This window comes from Dreissena polymorpha, chromosome 10, assembly GCF_020536995.1.
Source record: "Dreissena polymorpha isolate Duluth1 chromosome 10, UMN_Dpol_1.0, whole genome shotgun sequence".
Taxonomy (NCBI): Eukaryota; Metazoa; Mollusca; class Bivalvia; order Myida; family Dreissenidae; genus Dreissena; species Dreissena polymorpha.
The window spans coordinates 58,905,373-58,929,926 of record NC_068364.1 but is presented as its reverse complement, the minus strand read 5'-3'; the positions used below and the strand labels follow the sequence as shown (position 1 = coordinate 58,929,926).

Genomic DNA, 24,554 nt, shown 5'->3' with positions numbered 1-24,554 from the left:
AAATAGTTCCCGTTGCGTACCAAGTAAGAATTGTTGACTATGTTTAATGTTTTGGTGAATGCGTATTCATGTATTTTATAAGCAGCCTGAACCTTTCACAGACAGCGCAGCCACCGCAATAGGGGAATGTAATTGTATTTAAAAGGCAACAAGACGCTATCTATTACAGAGTATACCCCGCCACAGGTGCGATGTTGTCGAAACGGTACACTAAATGGGATTGCATTTTTTTAAATAAGAATCTTAGCTACTTCATAAAAAAGTAGCTCCAGGTTTCTTGTTTGAGTACAATTTAGTGATGGCAGGATCGAGATATCGATTGTTGTTACTGTTGCAATCACACGAAAAACGCGACTGAAATAACGTCCGTAAGCCCTACAGAGCTATCTACTTACAAACAGAGTTTCAAACAAGAGCATCACATAACGGGTGCCACGCTCGGCTGCGAAAGCTTGTCATAATTTTTTTTTAAGAGGCCACATTGACCTTTGACCTAGTGACCCAAAAATGGGTGTGGCGTGTAGAACTCATCAAGGTGCATCTACATATGAAGTTTCAAAGTTGTAGGTGGAAGCGCTTTGATTTTAGAGCCAATGTTAAGGTTTTAGCACGACGCCGGCAAAAGACACGACACGAAACGACGAGCTAGCTATGACAATACCTCGTGTTTTTTTAGCAATGTGAGGATTCGTTTGACAATTTTCATTAATTATGTATCGTAAATTACCACACTTTTTGTCCGACAAGTTTTATCAACTTAGCTTAGGTATTTTGTGAGTCATCCCTGGAACCAGCGTAAAACGGACAAAGGATTGTAAATCGTTCACACGCACGCACGGCCTTAATGACGCCTGTTATATCTATAAGGGCCGTGCTCTGTGAAAAGAGGGTTTAATGCAGGTGCGAAAAGTGTCGTCTCAGATTAGCCTGTGCAATTCGCACAGGCTCATCAGGGACATTTTCCGCTTTTATGATATTTTTCATTTACAGAGAGTCTCTTCCTAGAAAAGTCCAGTTAAGGCGAAAAGTGTCGTCCCTGATTAGCTTGACCAGGCTGCTCAGGCTAATATTGGACGGCTGTTTACGCACATGTATTAAATCCTCAAAGAGCACGGCCCATATTCATACAATTTCCAATACGGGGTAATTATCCACGTTACTTAATAAACAAGGGACAAAATTGTCACAAAACCAGGTTTTCATTGTGAAAAAAAAATCTGATAAAGGGAGAAAACTCAAACTGAACTTTTGAAATGAACAAACAAAATTAACCCCCTTTGTAAGTTTGTTTAAAAAAAATCTATTTTTAGTCGTGGCGACCTTGACATTGGAGATATTGACGTGTTTCTTTCGTGCGACACACCGTCCCATGATGGTGAACAAATGTGCCAAATGATTTTAAAATCTCACAATGAATGACATAGTTATGGCCAGGACAAGCTCATTTATGGCCATTTTTGACCTTTGAACTCAAAGTGTGACCTTGACCTTGGAGATATCGACGTAATTATTTCGCGCGACACACCGTCCAATGATGGTGAACAAATGTGCCAAATGATTTTAAAATCTGACAATGAACGACATAGTTATGGCCCGGACAAGCTTGTTCCGCCCGCCCGCCAGCCCGCCAGCCAGCCAGCCAGCCCGCCCGCATTCGCCAATCTAATAACCAGTTTTTTCCTTCGGAAAACCTGGTTAAAAATCCAGTAATTGGTAACACGAATTTATATTCTGATCAGGTTTATCGAGTTTCATTATTCCTTTATGCATACACATGTTTACAATATGCAGCATTGATTAATTATTGCCTTACTGAATGAGTAAAACATACACAACAGAAAACATCAGAAAAAGTCGTAAACATAATAAAACTAAGAAAGTAATTTAAACTTGTCAAACAAAGGAAATTTGTACACAACATACACTAGAGAAAACATAAGAAACGTCGTAAACATAATAATACTATGAAAGTAATTCGAATTTGGCAAACAAACAAAAGTTGTACACCCTTCATTTGCAATAAGATCAATATGAAGTTTGGTATGTCCATTGGAGACCATGGCATGGATATACTATAAACCTAAAAATACGAGCCGTGCTCTGTGAAAAGGGGGTTTAATGCATGTGCGTAAAGTGTCATCCCAGATTAGCCTGTGCAGTCCGCACACGCTAATCTGGTACGAGCCTTTCCGCATGAACTCGATTTCTGCATAAAAGAAAATTTCATGAAACGAAAATATCGTAAAAGCGTTAAGTCTCGTCCTTGATTAGCCTGTGCGGACTGCACAGGCTAATCTGAGATGACAGTTTACGCACATGCATTAAGCCCCCTTATCACAGAGCACGGCTCATATGTTTATATTTCATATATATTAACGCTAGTTTACTTACTAGCCCTTTCCTCCATAATACATATCGTAATCAACAGCCAGAATCACGATAACCGGAATTAGCGGAATGCCTGAAATGAATGCAATCAGGATTATACGTTAATCTTAGCACAAATCTGGGTGCAAATGGAACTGGTAATTAATGAAAATATGACAAATAGTCTGGGGGTAAATCAAAATTCACTTAAGGGTGACTAATCGACAGTAAATTCAGCAAAAAGGGGATCACATGTTGAGACAGTAAATTTATGAGGCGACTATCAAAGGTTTAATTGCTCAAGTCAATTACAATACTAGTATGTTACCGGCGACACAAACTATGAATTAAAATATTCCCACGGAGAAATGTACCAGCTCAATAAACGTATTTCTCACTCAAGAATACAAATGTGCTTACCCCATGCAGGTATCATGGACTTCATCATAAAATTTGGAATGTAGGTTCCTAGCACCTTAACGAACCGAAGGTACTGTAGGACACCTTCCACTAACATCCACATGAATGATACCAGGATAAAATAGTGAAGCAACACCTAAGAAAAAAAAGAATAATGTCGTAATTATGAAAGCGAAAGAAATTCTACACAAAAAAAACGTGTCATGCACGTGTTGGATACATATAGAGATCATCTATCATTAATTAAGATTGATTTAAAGATCGTTGTATACATATACTTAATAATTGATTCCAAATAAACAAATACGAATTACACAGGTACAATTGTTTTAAATCCATCATCAAGGAATTGCATCGGCGATTTTTATATAATTTGATTATCATATTTACGGTTTTTGCATACGTTTTGCATTACTTTTTAACACAATATCGCACGTAACCACAGACGCAAACAACCTTAACTTATATGACAGAATAACGTCAAGTCAAGAGGTATGTACTGATGTCTTCCATAATATACATTTTTTATTAAAAACAAACATAAAGCATCGATATATCCGCTTTCGATCTCTATACTGCTTGTGGTTTTTAGAGCGGTTTTAGTATAATTGTTAAGAACATTCAAAGTAAAATTTCGATTAGAAAATGTAAACTAACACTCTTTTTCGTAAATGTGTGTTTTCCATTAACAAAAAGTATGTCTCTAAATACTTTATTAAGTGCATATATGCAAATCACTTTTGAGGAAAACAGAGGCGCAAAATTAATACACTGTCTAGACGGTTTAAACAACAGCTCTTCAAAAATAGAACAAACAAAACCATGAGATTCCCTAGGAATAATGTACCGGTGTGAATATTTTTACCTATATTGATGCTTGAAGCAAAATTGAGGAAAATTATCATGCTATGTTACATGCGTATGTTATACAGATGGTTTGTGTCAATTTATGGTCACAATGTGTTGTCGTTCGCATACAATTTTTTTCGTAGTGTGGTTACTCACAATTTTAAAACTCGCCATCCCAAATATGATAATTTTGCCACTTAGAGTCTTACATTTTGTTATATGTGTAAATGTCTGTCTTAGAACCATGAACACAATATTAATATATTAATTTTAAGAAGGAAAAAAAGTCTTATTTGAACCCAGAAGTATTGAAAATTTAAAACATCAATAAATACCTCTTCACTCTTGACCTATTTAGTCCTAATAGTTGTGGTCGTTTGCATTTGTGGTAAAGTAAGATTTTGTGCCACAACCTCTTAAACATACTTATATATACTTATGCTATATCCTACATTGTGTATGTGTTTAATTATGATCTGAGATCGAATAAATGAGTGTATTCAAATGATTGAAATACAGTTATAAATAAAGTGAACGTACCGCAACGGCAATGCAGCCGCCATACGATGATGTACGATCCATTCCGACTAAAAACAAAATTGCGGAACACAGCATGGAAACACTGAGATTAACAAGCACCTGTTGACCACGCCCATTGCGGAGATGTCTGAAGGAAACAAGCAAATTCGTTAAATTCATAGCCCACGCTCACATTTCAAAATTGTGTGACAGACGGACGAATGGACGGAATTGCGGAATGACGGACGGACGAAATGACGGACGAAGGGACAACGCCAATTCTATATCCCTCCGCTTTTGGCAGGGGATAATATTGTCTTTCGTAAATATCATTTCAATAGAACATAATTGTATCCCTTTAAAAGGAGTGCATTGTCAAAATCGACCCCCGATCAATAAATTAAGCTGAATTTTAATATTCGCATGTTAAAGCTGTTAAGCTCAGATATGACGTCATGGTATACGCATCGTGTTGATTTTTTAAGCTCCTCCATTTTCTTGTGTTAATTAAAAAGAAAAAGACCGACAATGTTTAAATTAATCAGGTAATCAATAAAATACTTGGTAAGATTTGAATAAGTTTAGTTTTCTAGGAACGAAAACATGAACCCGTTGCAAAGGCTAGTGTGTCAGGTTTTCTAAGCCTCGCTAAATGAACGAATCTGTATTTAACATTTAGTATTCACCATTGCGTTAACCAAATTCTTTTTCTATTTACTGTGCAAATTTGTCATTAAAGGAATGTCACGCGAAAAAGTACACACAACAAATATTGTAGAGCAATTTATACATCATGACATAATAAATAAACACATGCAACATTAAAAGGAGAGAAATGACTGTTAACATACCCTTGTTTTATTGTGACTGTTAACATACCCTTGAAGATTTATCTCATTATACACACTTACTTAAATATCAGGAAGGTTAAAATCGTCAGTCCGAGTCCAATGATGGAAAGAATGAGACCAATTTTTGTGATGATGCTCAGGGCGAGTTTGTCAGTCTCAGATAGTTGACTGTTCGCTTTGAGATCCTGAAAACGTACATGCAAGTTTTCACAGAGCATAGCCCATATGCATTCAACCAAAAGTAGTCAGGTGATAGTCAAATGTTCAACATTGCCAAACCGGTTTAAAGACGTTTAACCATCATAAAGATGATAATATTATTGTAATATTTTATGCACTGTGTGTCAGGGTCCGGGGGCCTACATAACAAATAAACATCTCAAATTTTGACCAAAAAATGCGTAAAAATAAAAGAATATACATAAATAAATATTTTCAGAGTTAAACACATGTTATGTAGTTGATAAGATAACCAAAGTCCCTCTACTAACCACCAGAACTGCGAAGTTAGTCAGATGATTGCACTTGCAGACAATGACATCACCATCATCATTGTCGTCATCATCGTCGTCATCTGCGTCACGTGTCAGGTTACATCCGTCGGTTCTCCAGCCGCCAGCAGCCTCATTGGCATTATAATCCCAGAAGGCGCAAACGAGGTTTGACGGGGTCTAGAGAGTGAACAAGAGAGATGTGAGGTCGACGTGGAGTAGTGGATATGGTGTCCGCTGTGGGAGCGTTCTTTAGATCTCCCCAAGCGACACCAAGTACTGATTCTATTCCCAGGATACGGACTCGAGATACTTTTAAATAAGCGTTAGGCTTTCTATGAAATCAAGCTAAAATAGATAGGTTTAAACTAAAGATGCGAGGAATAGACCAATTTGGCGTGGGTCTAGAAAGTGAACAAAAGAGATAGAAGGACTGAACGAAAAATAATGCTATAAATGCAATAGGCGCACACCCAGTTGGCGTAGGTCTTGAGAGTAAACAAGAAACATGGTGTTTTTATGATAAAACTGTTGCCAATACCAGTATGCACACACCACATTGGCACGGGTCTGGACATTTGAAGGATAAACAAGAGAGATGAGAGGGTAAAAAGATTTTTTTAAAACAATACCACTAGGTTCAAACGGAGTTGGCGAGAGTCTAGAGAAGGAACAATATAGATTTAATGGCTCAATAAAAAAAACGTTTACCAATACAGTATGCACACGCTTGAATAGCGTGGATCTGGAGAGTGAACAAGAAAGATGTGAGGACAAAACGATACAAATAATTTCCAATTACATGTTATGATATTAAATATGTAATATTTAATGTGCTATGGTAATAAAACCAATGCAAAAAAAAAAAAATAATCTTATTTTTGCAAAATATTTTTAAGAATAGTTAAGACAGAGCTATAAATCCATGCCAGTTTAAAAAAAGTATACGGTAAGCAACAAACAGAAAATCCGGAACGTGACATATAATAGAAATAATTATTACACATGACAATTTTCACGTTTGACAAGTATGAATCATATTGTGGAGAACTTATTGCCTAGATTCCAATGTACGTTGCATATATGGAACACAGAAGATATTATCTGTTTTCCTAGATGTTAACCTCCCTCGGATATATAGAACAGAGAGGTAAACAATATAATTTTAAGTTTCCTTTTTCTAACATAGACCATAGAGATTATGAAATATATTGCCTACATGCTAACATACCTTTGATACATGGGCAATACAGGTTATGAAATTAATTGACTACATGCTTACCAACCTTTGATACATTACCATAGAGGTTATGCAATTAATTGACTACATTCTTACCTACCTTTGATACATGACCATAGAGGTAATGCAATTAATTGACTACATGCTTACCTACCTTTGATACATGAACCATAGAGGTTATGAAATAAGTGCCTACATACTTACCTACTTTTGATACATGGGCCAGAGAGGTTATGAAATTAATTGCCTACATGCCTACCTCCCTTTGATACATGACCACATAGGATATGAAATTTATTGCCAACATGCTTACCTACCTTTGATACATGACCATAGAGGCTATGAAATTAATTGCCTACATGCTTACCTACCTTTGATACATGGACCATAGAGGTTATGAAAATAATTACCTACATGCTTACCTACCTTTGATACATGACCACAAAGGATATGAAATTAATTGCCTACATGCTTACCTACCTTTGATACATGACCATAGAGGATATGAAATTATATGCCTACATGCTTACCTACCTTTGATACATGGACCATAGAGGTTATGAAATTAATTACCTACATGCTTACCTACCTTTCATACATGACCATAGAGGATATGAAATTAATTGCCTACATGCTTACCTGCCTTTGATACATGGACCATAGAGTGAATGAAATTAATTGACTAGGTGCCTAATCACCTCTGATATATCGAACACAAAAGAATGAACGCATTGCCTAAATGCCTACCTGCCAAATATATATGGGCCATAGAGATTATGGAATTAATTGACTAGATGATGCTAACACAGAGACTATGAACATATTACATAGATTCCTATTACTCACTGATATACAGAATACAAAGCCATTGACCTTGATTCCTTCCTATGTAAACTACTTATTGCTATGATTTCTACCTACATCGGTTATATTGGAATCAGCCTACATGCCTCGAATATATGGGCCACAGAGGTTATGAACTAACGTCCTAGAATTATACCATTCTTGGATACAACGACCATAGAGGTTATGAATACATTGAATTAATTTGCCTAGATTCTTATCTACCTTGAATATGTCGAACACATGAGCTATGAAGTAATTGCCTAGAATCCTAGGTACCTTTGATAAATTGAAGACCGCCGTGACGAACTCGTTGCCCAGATCTCGGACCTCCCGGTTATTCCTGGTGAGCCTAGCGGCGACAACGCTGCTCTGAACGACATACCTGTTACTGCTGTCCGAGAACAGATACCATTTGCTGTACACGTGGAACGACAGCTTTGTAAAGTAACCTGAAACAGGTAAGATCACCTTAAAATAAGTAAGATCACCTTAAAAAAGTAAGATCATCGTAAAACAAGTAAGATCACCTTAAAACAAGTACGATCGCCACAAAACAAGTACAATCACCTTAAAACAAGTAAGATCACCGTAAAACAAGTACGATCGTCGTAAAACAAGTAAGATCACCTTAAAACAAGTAATATCACCTTAAAACAAGTAATATCACCTTCAAGCAAGTAATATCACCTTTAAACAAGTGAGATCATACGCACGCATGCGCGCGTGCGCGCGCGCACACGCACACGCACACGCACACGCACGCACGCACGCACGCACGCACGCACGCACGCACGCACGCACGCACGCACGCACGCACGCACGCACGCACGCACGCACGCACGCACGCACGCACGCACGCACGCACGCACGCACGCACGCACGCACGCACGCACGCACGCACGCACACACACACACACACACACACACACACACACACACACACACACACACACACACACACACACACACACACACACACACACACACACACACACACACACACACACAAACCAACACTCACCTTTTACAAGGTTTTCTGTAAGATAGATTGCAGCATTTGTCTGATTGAATCGTAGTTCAGACTCGTTGGCCAATGGTATTACTGACCCAGGTTTGATCTTTCTGTCGCTATCACTGTCGACACTGAATCCGATCACCACACGCCCGTCCCCACTTTGTTGCCACACCTCGCTAGCAATGTAGTCCTCAACAAACGATGCTGACGAATTGTCACGGTCAATTAGTGGCGGCAATTCTATGCGGTTGGTAAGATCATCCACTGATTTTACGATTCTGAAGTAGAAATGATTCAGTATTAACATAGTCGGTGTCATGTCAGAAGATAACAAAACTAACACGAAAAGGTTCCACACAAATTGCAATTGTGATTTAAATCAATAATTCGCCTTCTTTTGTTCGATGCTTTCGTTGGACGACTGGAAATTATGTTTTTTAGACAAGCAAAACCTTGTAAAACTCAAGAATGTATATCTGCTTTATACATATTAATAACGCTAAATTGTTTTGGCTGCGGTCATGATCTATGGCTTTGTACGGTCCACCTTTAATCAGATTTCGTGATATATGATTTTGTAAGATACAATTGTTGGTCGCGTTCGTTCTTGATATATGATTTTGTTCCCCCCTGATGACCGCGTATGTGAACGATTGCTGTCTTCAACCATTATGTTGGCCAAGCTAATAATATTTGGTTCTTTTTGAAAAACCTTTTTGCCGCGTTAGGGATCTATGGTTAAGTTTGACTCACCAATTTGTCTCGTTAGTTATTTATGGCGACGTTTTACTCACCTGATGGTGGTTAATCTATGGTTCTTTTTTACCCACCTGTTGGCGGCGTTCTTGATATGTGGCTTTGTTTGACGCATTTGTTAATCGACTCATTTGATGGTCGGGTTCGTTATCTGTGATTATGTTTGACGCACCTGTGACCACCTTTGTGATCCATGGTTCTGTTTAACCATTTTGTTCGCCGTTTTCATGATATTTGACTCTTTTTTAACAACCTGTATGCCGTATGTTGAGTGTTTGGTACTGTTTTACAAACCTGTTGGCGGCGTTAGTGATCTTCTGTGCGTTGTTGATAGCTGCTCTGTCAGTGAAGAGCATGTTGTTGGTTATTTTCAAAACGGAGCTCAATACCTGAAATCAGAGCGTTAACAATTCGTTTTGGAAGTGAAACTGGTATTGTTAATTAACTGAATCTTATTTCAGGTTTTACCTAATTAAAAAGGCATGCAATTAATATCGATTTAACGTCTACGTATAAAATGTGTCATAGCACATATTGAAGTTTATGAAACTCTTAAAAAACAGCCAAAAGTTATAAACATAATTCATAATTATTCTTTTTAGGTTTAAGGTAAAATGGCCAACTCAAATCGATCAGTTGTTTTGCGAATTCGGCCTTTACAAAATGAGCGAACTATTTTAAAGTTTATACATCATAGTCGAGCTATCTCAGACAATGTAAACACGCATCCCTCCTAAGTCAAACCACATAATCATGATTTGAACAAACTTTGTTAATACCCGCTTAATAATGTGTAGTTACACATATCAAACCTCTGGGTCATGTGATTTTAGTCGAGAGGATGTGATTTTTCAAGTTGCCAATATACACGAATAAGGAAAACACGTTTCTACTAGGCAGGGAAAATTTTTACCCCAAGGGTATGATTTGAACAAATTTTGAAGAGAACCACGAATGTATGTTATACTACACATAAACATAAAACAACTTCTGGGCCATGCAGTTTCATGAGAGAAGATTTATTAAATGTTCACTAAATGCGTGTAAAGAAAATAGGTTGCCCCAAATGGGCTTTGCTCGGGTATCTTTTTATTAAGCTTCTTACGCAATTCGTACACTTACGCACATATTTATAATTCAGTATAGTTCCTTCAAATTCTTGCTACATTGACGTATGGTATGTTTCATTAAATTCATAATATAATGTAACATTGCAAGTAAAAATTAATTTGCATCAATCTGAAATAAATGAAATTCAAATATTTTAAAATATGTGCGTAAGTCTAAGACTTGCGTAAGTTGCTTAGTAAAACGGTACCCAGGTCAGCAAGAAAATAAGATACCATGAACATAAATGGCTTAGTCATTGCAAAGAGGAAGTATAAACAAAGTGGCCAAGCAATTTTTCTTAATTACTTACATCAACGTTCTATTAAATTAGAGCTTTGACACAGACGTGACGTATACCCCCACATGCTAGATTGACACAGCATATTTTGCATGCTTTCTTCACAAAACAAGAGAAGCTAATTTATGGCGATTTTTAAGAATTATTATGCCATTATCATTTATGGCCATTCTGACCTTTGAACTCTTGAATTCTTTCGCATGACACGCCGTCAAATACTGAGAACAAAAGTAATGTACATAGTCATTATAAAAACTCACAATGAATGACATAGTTATGACCCGGACAAGATTATTTATGGCCATTTGTGACCTTTGAACACAAAATGTGACCTTGACGTTGCAGATATCGACGTAATTCTTTCGCATGACACACCGTCCAATGATGGTAAACAAATGTGCCAAATGACTTTAAAATCTCACAATGTACGACATTGTTATGGCCCGGACAAGCTCATTTATAGCCATTTTTGACTTATGAACTCAAAGTGTGACCTTCTTGGAGATATCGACGAAATTCTTTCGCATAACACACCGTCCAATGATGGTGAAATAATGTGCCAAATGATTTTAAGATCTCACATTGAACAACAGAGTTATAGCCCAGACAAGCTCATTTATGACCATGTTTGACCTTTCAACATAAAGTGTGACCTTGACCTTGGAGATATCGACGTTATTCTTTCGCATGACACACCGTCCAATGATGGTGAACAAATGTACCAAATGACTTTAAAGTCTCAGAGTAAATGACAAAGTTATGGCCCGGACAAGCTCATTTATGGGCAACTCCAATTGTGACATTGACCTTGGAGATATTGACGTACTTCTTTCGCATGACACACCGTCCCATGATGGTGAGCACATGTATCAATTCATTTTAAAATCTAACGATCAATGACATTGTTATGGTTCGGACAAACTTTCGGTTTAAAACGCACTAAGTGACCCCGTGACCTAGTTTTTACCCGGCATGACCCATATTTAAACTTGACTTATACATCATCTAGATACAACTTCTGACCAAGTTTGGTGAAGATCGGATTAAATTTTCGGGACAAACAGACTGACAGACTGACCGACAAAGTGACTCCTATATAGCCCCCATTACCAATGGTAATGGGGGTATAATAAGTATATTAGTTTAGTAAGTATGTGTTAACATTTATGAAAAACATAACTTGTGGTTAAAAATTGGAATGAAATATAAGGACTCGATCACGTTTTTTTGTGACTAACAAATTTGTAGGAACTGAGTTCAGGGGACTTAATGGAGGTTTATGAACATGCGAACATGCATAAAACATAGTCTCGTTTTGAAATACTGAACTTTAAATATGTGTGTAAAAAGTCGTAACAGATTAGCCTGTGCAGGCCGCACAGGTTACTTTGAGATGATACTTCCGTCTTAAATGGATTATCATTTAGAAGAGACTTATTTTAAACAAAAACGTATATAAAGGCGGGGAGTGTAGCGCAGTTCGGAAAGGCTAATCTAGGACGAAACTTTTCGTGCATGCATTAAGCCCAGTTTTCGCAAAGCGAAACTCCATATAAGCCGCATCACAATTGCAAAGAACAACTTATTATAAACATTACCGTATCGTTGATCTTTAAGTCTGCATCGTGCAAGTTACTCAGTATGTCCGCCGTGTATATTACGTCAGCCTCTGTGACGTTAACGTCAGGTACCGTCAGATTGACGGTATTCCGTAGGATGTCAATGTAGTTATCCTCGTCCACAGCGGTCTGAAACAATTCATGCAGTGGAAATTATGGAACTTTGAATGAATGAGTCGAATGTAGCAGTAATTCATTTGATCCATACTGGTTGCAACATTTTAGTTGTACTGAATAACATCCATTGTGGTCTGACATAAAAAAGTGTTTTATATGAATTTGAATGAATAAGTCGACTTTCAATTTGCTTTTGTTTTATCCACATTACGCAAACGGCCTATATACGCAACTAAAATACTAATACAAAACTGGATTATTGAAAATGTGCACATGTTATAAATTTAAATACATCAACTTAATAATGACGAAGTACACTCAAGGGCAAGACAAAATATAATGCAATGATTGAAAAATAGTTTTAAAAAATTACAAATAATAAGCATACAAAGCTGGATGTATTAGAAACATAAAGCATAACATAAAAAGGTTTTAAAGGTGATACATACACATACGTAACAAGAGATGTGTTTGTCAGAAACACAATGCCCCCTACTGAGCCGCTTTGATTTAAATATTTTTGTTTTTGATTATATCCCTTTAAAAAATACTACTTCCCTTGTAAAAATGATCTGTACCTGCCAAATGATAAATATAAATTATCTCCCTATAAAGCTTGTCACTTCCCTTTGATTTGTTTTTTTTGACCTTTGACCTTGCAGGATGACCTTGACATTGACCTTTCACAACTCAAAATGTGCAGCTCCATGAGATATACATGCATGCCAAATATCAAGTTGCTATCTTCAATATTGCAAAAGTTATAGCCAATGTCAAAGTTTTCGGACGGATGGACGGACGGACACACGGACGGACAGTGCATCTGCTATATGCCATCCAACAGGGGGCATACAAATGAAAGTATTCAGGCATCCACATGGACTCATCAAAATATCTAAATACACATTAAGCAGATACTTAACCCATTTATATCCTTCTAAATTAAATCAATTTATTTCCAAAATTAGGGATGTCTAGTATATTTGATTCCATATTTAGAATATGACTTACTGAAATTTCTTTAAGCAAACAGCGTAGACACAAAGTCCTTTTTTTCAGGACGCTAGGCATAAATGGGTTAACTGACGTATTCCTACCTCTGCGAGAGTCTGTTATATAAACTAAACAAAGATATGCATTAACTTTTCATATAATTACAATACCGTTATATAGTTATATGTATCTGTTTTATCTTTATACAGAGTCCAACATTAAGATTAATTCGTATTAACACTTGAATGTTTAACTAAAGAAAATGGTAAAAATGTGAAGTTTGGGACAATAAAGACGATTAAAAACTAATTAAATATGGGTGCTGCACGTTTACATGTAAGTGTCATGTATTTTTTGTATTCTTTCAATTCAATCTAATGAAAATTGTCAAGTATTTTACTCCCTTACCAAAAAACATTTTATGCGACCTTTCTACGGGTGACTCTATAATACCTTCTCTTAAATTTAGTAAGCGGGACATTCAAGATGCAAGATTCCAAATACATGCTTGAGCTTTGATTTGATACTTTGAACTATTTCGAAAAAGATATTTAAACGAAGTTTGTAAAACATATTCATTAATCGAAATGTACATGTTTTGCGATGTTAAAGCGAAATTATATCACAGATTCTTCTTTTAAATTTGTAAATCTTGTTTATCCGTCACTGATTCTATACAAGTTTCAAATAATAAATGTTCGCAATCACCATTCTTTATATTTTTACTAATTATCCGCACCTATCCGTCATAAGACACTACAGAAGAGATTTACACTACAATTAGAATTACACACGACACACGATAATTACTTATGTTGAGTCGCCATGGTATATTCGATATGGTGTGCGTGTAGCGACCGAGAGGTCACGCTTTCAATCCCCACTGTGGGGACGTTCTTCAGATCTCCCACAGACACCGAGTACTTATTCTAGCCCATAAAACGGACTCGCTCGCGTTTCATATGTCATTGGGTTTATAGCGTTCAATTTTCATTTTATTTTCTCTCTGACAACATTTCTTGTATAATTTTTTTTTGCAGTCACATAAACAACCAAGCAATGTAATATGGAACTTTTACACCCATTATTGCTGCTTTTTCCTGTATTTGCGCGATGATGATCTGAATTATTAACTTTATGATGCTATATTCCTAAATCTTTATCTATAACGAAGGAATGTAGTTGACACGTGTTCGTAGTTTCATTTCATCGTTCCTCAACAAGTTGTAGCTCATGTTTCTCTGGTCTCTTTCCTACCATTGAGTAATTAAATGGTAATTAAATTGAATGCGTTTTAATTCCCTTTTATTATTGTTTAATTTGAGTTACAATGCTATGAGGTTAAATTGTATTTACACTTAAATGTATCATGAATATTGCTGGGCCAAGTGTGAGGTTGAGCGCTTTAAAACCGGTTTAAACCCCCAATTCTTTGCATTGACCGTTCCAAGGCGGTGACCCCAGCTTTATTCATTTATGTGTTGTGTATGTTGTTTTGTATTGTGCTGTTTTGCGCTGTTTTGGAAATTGGTCACTTGCCTTGCCTTAAATAAAGGACCAACTAATTGTGTATAATAAGAATTCAATACTGCTCCAGCAGCTGGAGTTTCACTTCTTTATATTTCAAACAAGTAGTAAGTTCTTTAAATGCAAATGAGCCTCACTCTTAATGCATATGCGTAATTTGTGTCCCAGATTGGCTTGTGCAGTCCACACTGGCTCATCGGTGACGACACTATCTACTTTTATAGTTTTCCTTTAGAGAACAAGGGACAAAATTGTCACAAAACCAGGTTTTCATTGTGAAAAAAAAATCTGATAAAGGGAGAAAACTCAAACTGAATTTTTGAAATGAACAAACAAAATTAACCCCCTTTGTAAGTTTGTTTAAAAAAATAATCTATTTTTAGTCGTGGCGACCTTGACATTGGAGATATTGACGTGATTCTTTCGTGCGACACACCGTCCCATGATGGTGAACAAATGTGTTAAATGATTTTAAAATCTCACAATGAATGGCATAGTTATGGCCAGGACAAGCTCATTTATGGCCATTTTTGACCTTTGAACTCAAAGTGTGACCTTGACCTTGGAGATATCGACGTAATTATTTCGCGCGACACACCGTCCAATGATGGTGAACAAATGTGCCAAATGATTTTAAAATCTGACAATGAACGACATAGTTATGGCCCGGACAAGCTTGTTCCGCCCGCCCGCCAGCCCGCCAGCCAGCCAACCAGCCCGCCCGCATTCGCCAATCTAATAACCAGTTTTTTCCTTTGGAAAACCTGGTTAAAAACTAATCTTACCAAATATCCAGTTAAGGCGGAAAGTGTCGTCTCTAATAAGCCTGCACATGTGTTAAACCCCCATTTCACCGAGCGCGGCACAAATGCATTTTTACCAAGATCCTATTGTGATTGGTTAAAACTAATTCATTTTAGCTCGATTGCATTAGAAACACCTAATCCTTATTAAAACGGTTGCGAGTCCGTTTCCTAGGCCTAGAAACAGTAAGTGTTATCTTTGAAGGAGATCTATAGAAAGAAACTAAACTAATAACGTTTTACCTCTGCAAGATCCTTCAGACTCGAGGTGCTACTGGACTGATTGTATCCCGGCACCGTCCCGCAGCCAGTGGCAAACAGGGTTTTTCCCCAGACGGCCCCAGTCTCGTAACTTCCGGTGCAGTCCGCAGTCGCCAGGGCTTTGTTGTCTGAAAGTCATTTGATCGCGTCGTGCGAAAATGGGTCGTATATCATGTGCGGCTGGCGTAGCTCCCGCCAGGCCTGCGTACCAGAGAACTCTGGTCAGGAGCTACCCTGTCCGCTTAAAGGCAAACTTGCATGACTTAATATCGGCCAGCTAAGCTCCTGATCAGAGTGCCTCAACGTGCAGGTTGGTTTGCGGCTACGAACGGCGCATATGAGGTAAGACTAATTTTAGCATGAGGCGACTCCTTAATACGACTAAAGTCTTCGTATAAATAAGCAATATGATGATTACTTGCTTAAAGTAGAATTGTAGGACTTGATTTTTGTTCTGTATGCCTGTAACAACCGTGAACATCCTATGTAGCCAATGTGTGAACATGTTCCATAAAAATGCTTGAATATACAGAATATCAGAAAATAGCACTGGTCTCTTTCCAAAACTCACTGCCATCCATGTGATTGCGTTTCATCGCTGTGTTTTTCTAGTGTGTTTGAATAATTTAAATGTATCATCTACTGGGTATCAAACATAAGTCAACTTTGTGTCTTCAGAAAAACATAAGTTTTACCAAAAAAATTAAGGGTAAAATAATTTTTTTAAACAGAAATGGGTTAGGTAATTACAAGGTCCTGCTCTTCTCTAAACACATAAATTTAATTTTTAATATGAAACATATTAAGAAATCATATTTGAAGTTTTGTTTCATGACTTATTAGTACATCCATACATTACTATTAAACATTAGTATACAATTAGTATAGTGACAGGATGAACCCTATGTTTTCTTCGGTAGTGTTGCTAGTAAGAAAGTCAGTTTTGAGAGTCAATTGTTATACTGAACAAGTATAATACTCTTTACATGGATAAAACCACCCCAAGCTGTATCATACCCTATTATGCTTGAGGCCGAGAAAGCCAAACGTAAGATTTATATGAAGGTCCAGTATCTTTAACCCATCCTGGATAACACCTCGCCCGGCAGTATCACGTCTCTTACGTGCTTGAACTTGGAATGTTAACTTTAAGAGCTATAATTATCTATAACTTATTGCCTTTACCTGGATAGCATCTCTCCCAGCTGTATCCCGTCTCTTCAATGCGTGTAGCCGGGAATGTTGACACCTTCCGGTCCACTTGCATCTCAAGCCTCGGACATGAGACTAAAACATATTTATGAAAGAACTCATTGAAATGCTTATAGTTATAATTACAAACAAACAAATAATAAGCTACAGAAATGTATAAAGTATGAAAAGATTGTAAGAACACAGGCGACTAATCAACTGTGAAAACTTCGGAGCTCATCGAGCAATAGACATCCAATCTACCAAGCTCGTTAACACAATATAATAATACGAACATCGCCATGTTTCCCAAACGTATCGGCAGTTATTATCTTAACCTTCTGTTCTTAAATAAATACAGTTGCCAACGGACGACGAAAATACTTTTTTATTTAAATACATAACAAGGGACAAAATTGTCACAAAACCAGGTTTTCATTGTGAAAAAAAATCTGATAAAGGGAGACAACTCAAACTGAACTTTTGAAATGAACAAACAAAATTAACCTCCTTTGTAAGTTTGTTTTAAAATAAATCTATTTTTAGTCGTGGCGACCTTGACATTGGAGATATTGACGTGATTCTTTCGTGCGACACACCGTCCCATGATGGTGAACAAATGTGCCAAATGATTTTAAAATCTCATAATGAATGACATAGTTATAGCCCAGACAAGCTCATTTATGGCTATTTTTTACCTTTGAACTCAAAGTGTGACCTTGACCTTGGAGATGTTGACGTAATTTTTTCGCGCGACACACCGTCTAATGATGGTTAACAAATGTGCTAAATGATTTTAAAATCTCACAATGAACGACAAAGTTATGGCCCGGACAAGTTTGTTCCGCCCGCCCGCCCGCCAGCCAGCCCGCCAGCCAGCCAGCCAGCCAGCCAGCCCGCCCGCATTCGCCAATCTAATAACCAGTTTTTTCCTTCGGAAAACCTGGTTAAAAAGCTAACCGGTGCTTCTGAGGACGACAGAAGAGTTGTCCCAAAAACGGTATTTTAACCCATCGTATTCTGTTTCTTGATCGATGAGGCCAAGCACCTTCAATTTCAGGGTATGCATCACTTTCTGGTCCAGATCCATGGTTGGGACCAGCCGAGAGTACTGCGGCCGTACGAAGAGGCGGAACTTAACTGTGGCGTTGCTAGAAAATGTAAGAAATATTTGCTATTGATTGGTTTGGGATTATAATTTAATTTTCGGGAATATTAAAATGGGAATTGTAAAACATTATGCACCAATGCATGTTGAAATTTAGAGAACCGACACACTACCAAATTGTTTTTTTACAGTCGGCTAAAACACGGTATTGGTGCTGAAAGTAGTCTCACTTACTCAAAAAAATGAAATTGTAGATACAGCATTTCCTTGGTGTTATTTTTAAAGCTCAAGGTATCCCCTACTCAAATCAAGTTGAATTTTATTTGATCATGCATGCATTATTTGTTTATCTAACATTTTCATCCTATGGTATAATACAAGTTACAGACACTACACTAGTCATATAACATGCAAGAAAAACATAGCAGAACTTCAAAACTTTAGATATTTTCACTATAACATCAACTACAGGTTATAAACTGTTGAAATAAAGCAAAACACCAAAAGTGATTACTATCTTAACAAAAAAATCAAAGCATTAATTAATCAGGTATCAGACCAAAAGAGAACCAAGCAAGAAACTTTTCTATAACTTTTATTATAGACCCAAAAGATAGCTAATTAGGCATTTGTCTGAAACCAGGAAGTATATTCAAACAAAATAAATCGAAACGATTGGTTTGAAAAAGCATAAGTTTTCATAAAAGGTAGAATTGCATGCTCATAAGTTTTGTTACAGACACTACCAAAATATATGATTCCAAAAACAGTTGCAGAATGGCATAAAGCATTAAAAAATGCACTATAAAGGCAAGTGTACATAAAAACAGTGACTTGAACATTATATCAAATGATTTTTGATATGCTAGAATTTTAGTTAAAACGCAATTTTGGTGTACATGATCTGAGTTGGTTACAGACACTACACATGGGGTAACAATAGCTGTCCAGGAGACGTGTAGCTTGACAATTCTCAGTGCTGGGCACATACAAGTCAAAGAAGACTAATCTGACATTATGAGTTTGGCATCTCATATGAATTGGCACACCTGTATAGAGTTTCAAATTAATATAATCTAGAATTTCTTTATGCAGCAATAAGCATTACCAAATAATGTGCGGAAAACTTTCCAAACATTTCAGTGTAAAAAAAATGTAATTTTGCAAGCAGCAAATCAGTGATGTATTTATAACCCTTTGTTACTCTAGCTATCAAGATAATCACAGAGAAGTTTAAGCTTTAAGTAATGTTTGCCCTGACTTTGAATTTGCGAAGTCCACTTTGAATAATATCTCTGGATCTTGTGCACTATAAACAAGATGACATCTATTGATTCCTGTAAACAGTCATCTCGTCCAGGCCAAATTTGCTTAACTTTCAAAATAAATGTATTTCAATCTGATTTCTGTTCCAAAGCAAACACTAAAATGTCCTTTGATTCCATTCTTTTGCTGTAGCCTAGCAGCTACGAAGGCATCATAGTTGTATTTTAGCTTCTCATATTTTCGTTTGTTCTCCCAATGCTTAACCTTCATGCAGCCAAACCTAGTCTAATTTTATCTTTTCTTTTTTGCTTGATTTATCTTTGCTTCCTGAAACAAGAACGGAAACAAAATTCATTTTCCTTTCTTCAAAGTTTCTGCTACTAATTAAAGTATAAGAATGTAAATTTATATACATGTAGTGTAAAGCATACAATGCGCATCTCTTCATTGATCCATTCATAAGCAAAGGAAATGATTAAATGCAGCCATTTGGATCAAAGTAAAAAACAGAATTTACTTCAGACATGGTTAAAACTAATCACTTTACCTTTAAAAATGATTTCATATGCTCTTTGATAGCATGAACAATAATAAGTTAAATGTGTAGGCATTGTAGAGTCTGTAACCATATGGCCATCAAAACAAACTGTTTGATATTGTGACTGATCTCAGTAAATTCTCAAATGTTTTTGTTTGGATTTACTGTTCTCATGATATTTAATGCAAAAAACTATGTTTCCAATTGCATATTCTAGAAGATAATTGAAACAAGAGCACCGCCTTGCGGGTGCAGACCGCTCATCTATTTTCTTTTTAAAGGTGAAGGGACTCTCAATTTCAATCACAAAGGAAGGAGGGGTGGAGTGAAGAGGGGAGTGGACATTAATATCATTATCTTCCAAAAATGCGGAAAAAAACATGCAAAAAAAATTTCTTTTTCGGGGGGGGGGGAGGGGGGGGGGGAGAGGGATTTTTGTGTGCGATAGTTGGACGGTATTTCAAACATAAAATAATAAAAATAAAAATTTGTGTTTTTTAACCGTTTCAAAAAAAAATTGGGGGGTGGGGTGGGGGGGGGGGGTTATAGTGTGAGGGTGGTGGTCATTTGTGAGATCATCTTAAAAAAAATAGGGGGGGGGGGATTCGGGGGGGGGGCACGTGGGATGGTTTGGGTGGAGTCTATTGTGGTATGTCAGGTAAGAGTAGTTTTGTCAAAGTATCAATCAAATCTAATCATAAATAAAGAAGTTATGGCAATTTTAGCAAAATTTAATAATTTGACCTTGAGAGTCAAGGTCATTTAAAGGTCGAGGTAAAATTCAACTTGCCAGGTACAGTAACCTCATGATAGCATGAAAATATTTGAAGTTTTAAAGCAATAGCCTTGATACTTTAGAAGTAAAGTGGATCGAAACACAAAATTTAACCATATATTCAAAGTTACTAAGTCACAAAAGAGCCATAATTCCGTAAAAATGACAACCAGAGTTATGCAACTTGTCCTTTTATTGTACCCTTATGATAGTTTGCGAGTGTTCCAAGTATGAAAGCAATATCTATGATACTTTAGGGGTAAAGTGGACCAAAACACAAGACTTAACAAAATTTTCAATTTTCTAAGTATAAAGGGCCCATAATTCCGTCCAAATGCCAGTCAGAGTTACGTAACTTTGCCTGCACAGTCCCCTTATGATAGTTAATAAGTGTTGCAAGTATAAAAGCAATAGCTTTGATACTGTAGGAATAAAGTGGACCTAAACACAAAACTTAACCAAATTTTCAATTTTCTAAGTATAAAAAGGGCACATAATTCTGTCAAAATGCACGCCAGAGTTATCTTACTTTGCCTGCCCAGTCCCCTCATGATAGTAAGTAAGTGTACCAAGTTTGAATGCAATAGCATTGATACTTTCTGAGAAAAGTGGACCTAAACGCAAAACTTTACCGGGCACCAACGCCGACGCCGACGCCAAGGTGATGACATTAGCTCATAATTTTTTTCAAAAAATAGATGAGCTAAAAATGCCAGTTTATAGAAAGCTACACAATGAAGACAATTTATTTACATTATTATGGTAAATATTTCAAATTCCAGACAGAAAATGTCTAAATAATGCACCTTAGACATCAGCAATGTAATACAAAATACAATTTTGTTTCATTTTACTCGCATATAACAAAAAAAGGTTTAAGGCTTACAGAAGGAAGTTAGTGGTTACAGACACTACGAATTTTAGCGAAGCATAATCAAAATGGTAGATACATACCTGAGTCATTACAAGAGGTTTGTTCTTGTCTTCTCTCCATATTAAAGGGTTGTATCATCGTAAAGAACACAGACATATTTAGATAAATCATTTTAGAAAAAGAAAATCAGGTTATATTATTCCTAAATAAATTTGCATTTGCATTACCTTTTTTTGGCACATTAATCTATTGCACAATGTATGATGTACCATTTCAACATAAAAGATGAAACTTTCTCATGAGTAAAACAAAATATTTATGAGAAATAGAACAGGGATTTTTTCCTTCATTTTTTACACATTTTTGTAGTGTCTGTAACTTTTTCTAAGTAGTATTTTTTCAATAATGATACTATTTTAGCAAGGCAAATTTCAGCCAACTTAGACATGACATGAATACACATTAGCAAATGTAGTTTTTATACTTTTGCATGGAAAAACTTCTAAACTATTGCCACATAAAACTTTCAATGGTTACAGACACTACAGAATTTTTAATAAAAAGATCTAACAATGAACTATCATTATTGCTAAAACCCCGGCTTATCTCGTAGTTTGAATAGGTTTTGTACTTATCCTAATACATAACTGATTTTTTTTATGTTAAAACCAGTTTAATTTACTGAAATTTTGTACCAATAATTGGAGTATAACAATAAGTATACAGTATGTTTGAATTTTAGTGTTGAAACAAAATCCCTGCTGGTAGTATTTTACTTATAAAATCCATAATATTTTACCTATTTCATTAATTCAAGCAGCAAATCGTACCGGATACAAGTCTGTGTAAGATTATACCAATGTTTGCATCATTTGTTGCTGATATCAAGAACATTTCTCATTTAAATCAATAGATTTTTTCAAGTGAGACTGCATAACGCTTAAAAAAGGCCATTTTAGAACATGTTTCAAGGTATATCTCAAGAACGTGTAGCACTAGCCTCTTGAAATTTTCAGGAAAGTAAGATGGGTATATGCCAGTGTAGTGGACCTTTAGAATTAATTCCTATCTTGTATATTTTTTCTTAGCCATGAATATAACATTAAAAAATGCAAATCAGCACCAATACCGTGTTTTAGCCGAGAAAAAGACTAACATGTGATTTAACAACTGATCTGATAAATAAATGAACAATAACAACAACCTCAAAAAACATCGAACATAAAATAACGAAGAAAAAAACTTACACGATTATTTGCTAATGTTTAGGATTAAACTGAGTACTTTCATAAAAGCTTTATTATAAGTTGATGATAAATAGCTTTGGGGGAACAATTTAACTGATACAGGAATATTAAAGAGAGAATTGGCAAAACGTTGTGCATGAATAAATTAAATTCAGAAAACAACTATATTAAACAATTGTGCTTGTTACAGAAAATACAACATTTTGTTTCATAAGTGATGTGACAAATTGACTTGTTTCATGATTGCGCCCTGACACTTCCAAAAACCTCCCGCCAAAAACAAGAACAACAAACAAGCCAAGCAAAAACACACACAACCTAACACACACAAAAAACAAAATAAAAAACAACATATTAAAAAAAAAACACAATGTGTTCTTTCACCATTTCGTATCTCATGAAATAAATTTAAGAACTTACCTGATTGATTCTACATGTCCTGCATAACCGCTCCAGGTCATGTCTTCACATGTGTTTAAAATGCAATTTGCCGCTTGAGCAATGGGAGGTATGTCGTTAATGTCCTTCATCATGTTAAATTTGTTTGCAGCTTCGGGATTCACAGGAAGACGCCCGTCTGGATACGGGTGCATGGCCAAGTAGAGGACATAAATAAACAGATCGGCTTCTGAAATATTCCATGTAAAATTTGTGTTTGAATAAAAAGTTTCGCCTTAAACATCTGAAACTAAATACAACAATTCGAGAGCCTGATAAAGCGACTCACAAATAGAACATGAATGCTGATAGAAACATACACTGAAACATAAACTTTCCGCAGGGAAAGAAAAAGGCGGGCACGCAGACCGATATATAATAATGCTTATAAGAACTTATTTTCAACTACACCAACTGAACGCACTGACACCGACAAAAAGATGGGACTTCAAATCCAAAACAAGAGCACCGCATAGCGGGTGCCAACGCTCGGCTGTGGGTGCAGTTTTGAATAAATGAAAGCTTGTCAAAAGTGACCTTGACCTTTGACCTAGTGACCCAAAAATAGGTGCGGCGAGTAAAACTTATCAAGGTGCATCTACATACGAAGTTTCAAAGTTGTATGTGGAAGCACTTTGATGTAAGAGCCCATGTTTAGGTTTTAGCACGACGCGGACGGCAGGTGGCAGACGCCGGACGCCTGACAGCGGGCGACGAGCGGGCTATGACAATGAGTATTTACGAGCTTCGTTTTGTGAACATGGGGTTGAATACATGTGAGTAAAGACACCGCTGACGCTAATCAGGGACCAACATTTCCGATCTTTTTGTATTTTTTGTTTAAAGAGTCTCTTCTAAGATGAAATCCAGTTTAATCTGGGACGAGACATTTCTCACACGCATTAAGCCCCGTTTTTCCAGATTGAGGCTAAACTATTATTTAATGACGACTTACCTGAATACCGTACAAGAACTGGTGGGCTCGCTTTGTACGGTACGGGAGGATTGATGTTGTACAGTCCGAAACTATAGAGG

At 36.5% G+C, this 24,554-nt stretch overlaps 1 protein-coding gene across 1 annotated transcript in view; it reads right to left on the bottom strand.

Annotated features, from left to right (window-relative positions):
* Window positions 1-24,554, bottom strand: part of LOC127848548 (uncharacterized) — a 58,697-nt gene that overhangs the window by 6,233 nt on the left and 27,910 nt on the right. The window contains exons 11-24 of the mRNA XM_052381063.1: window positions 24,475-24,554; window positions 23,502-23,709; window positions 18,234-18,424; window positions 17,268-17,369; window positions 16,065-16,210; window positions 12,361-12,510; window positions 9,649-9,743; window positions 8,605-8,876; window positions 7,860-8,032; window positions 5,498-5,677; window positions 5,067-5,191; window positions 4,177-4,303; window positions 2,788-2,923; window positions 2,392-2,461 (exon numbers count right to left, since the gene is read on the bottom strand). The exon at window positions 24,475-24,554 is cut by the window's right edge and continues 46 nt beyond it. Of these exons, the coding sequence (XP_052237023.1) occupies window positions 2,392-2,461; window positions 2,788-2,923; window positions 4,177-4,303; window positions 5,067-5,191; window positions 5,498-5,677; window positions 7,860-8,032; window positions 8,605-8,876; window positions 9,649-9,743; window positions 12,361-12,510; window positions 16,065-16,210; window positions 17,268-17,369; window positions 18,234-18,424; window positions 23,502-23,709; window positions 24,475-24,554 (2,055 nt within the window). The remainder of the gene's footprint in view (window positions 1-2,391; window positions 2,462-2,787; window positions 2,924-4,176; window positions 4,304-5,066; window positions 5,192-5,497; window positions 5,678-7,859; window positions 8,033-8,604; window positions 8,877-9,648; window positions 9,744-12,360; window positions 12,511-16,064; window positions 16,211-17,267; window positions 17,370-18,233; window positions 18,425-23,501; window positions 23,710-24,474) is intronic.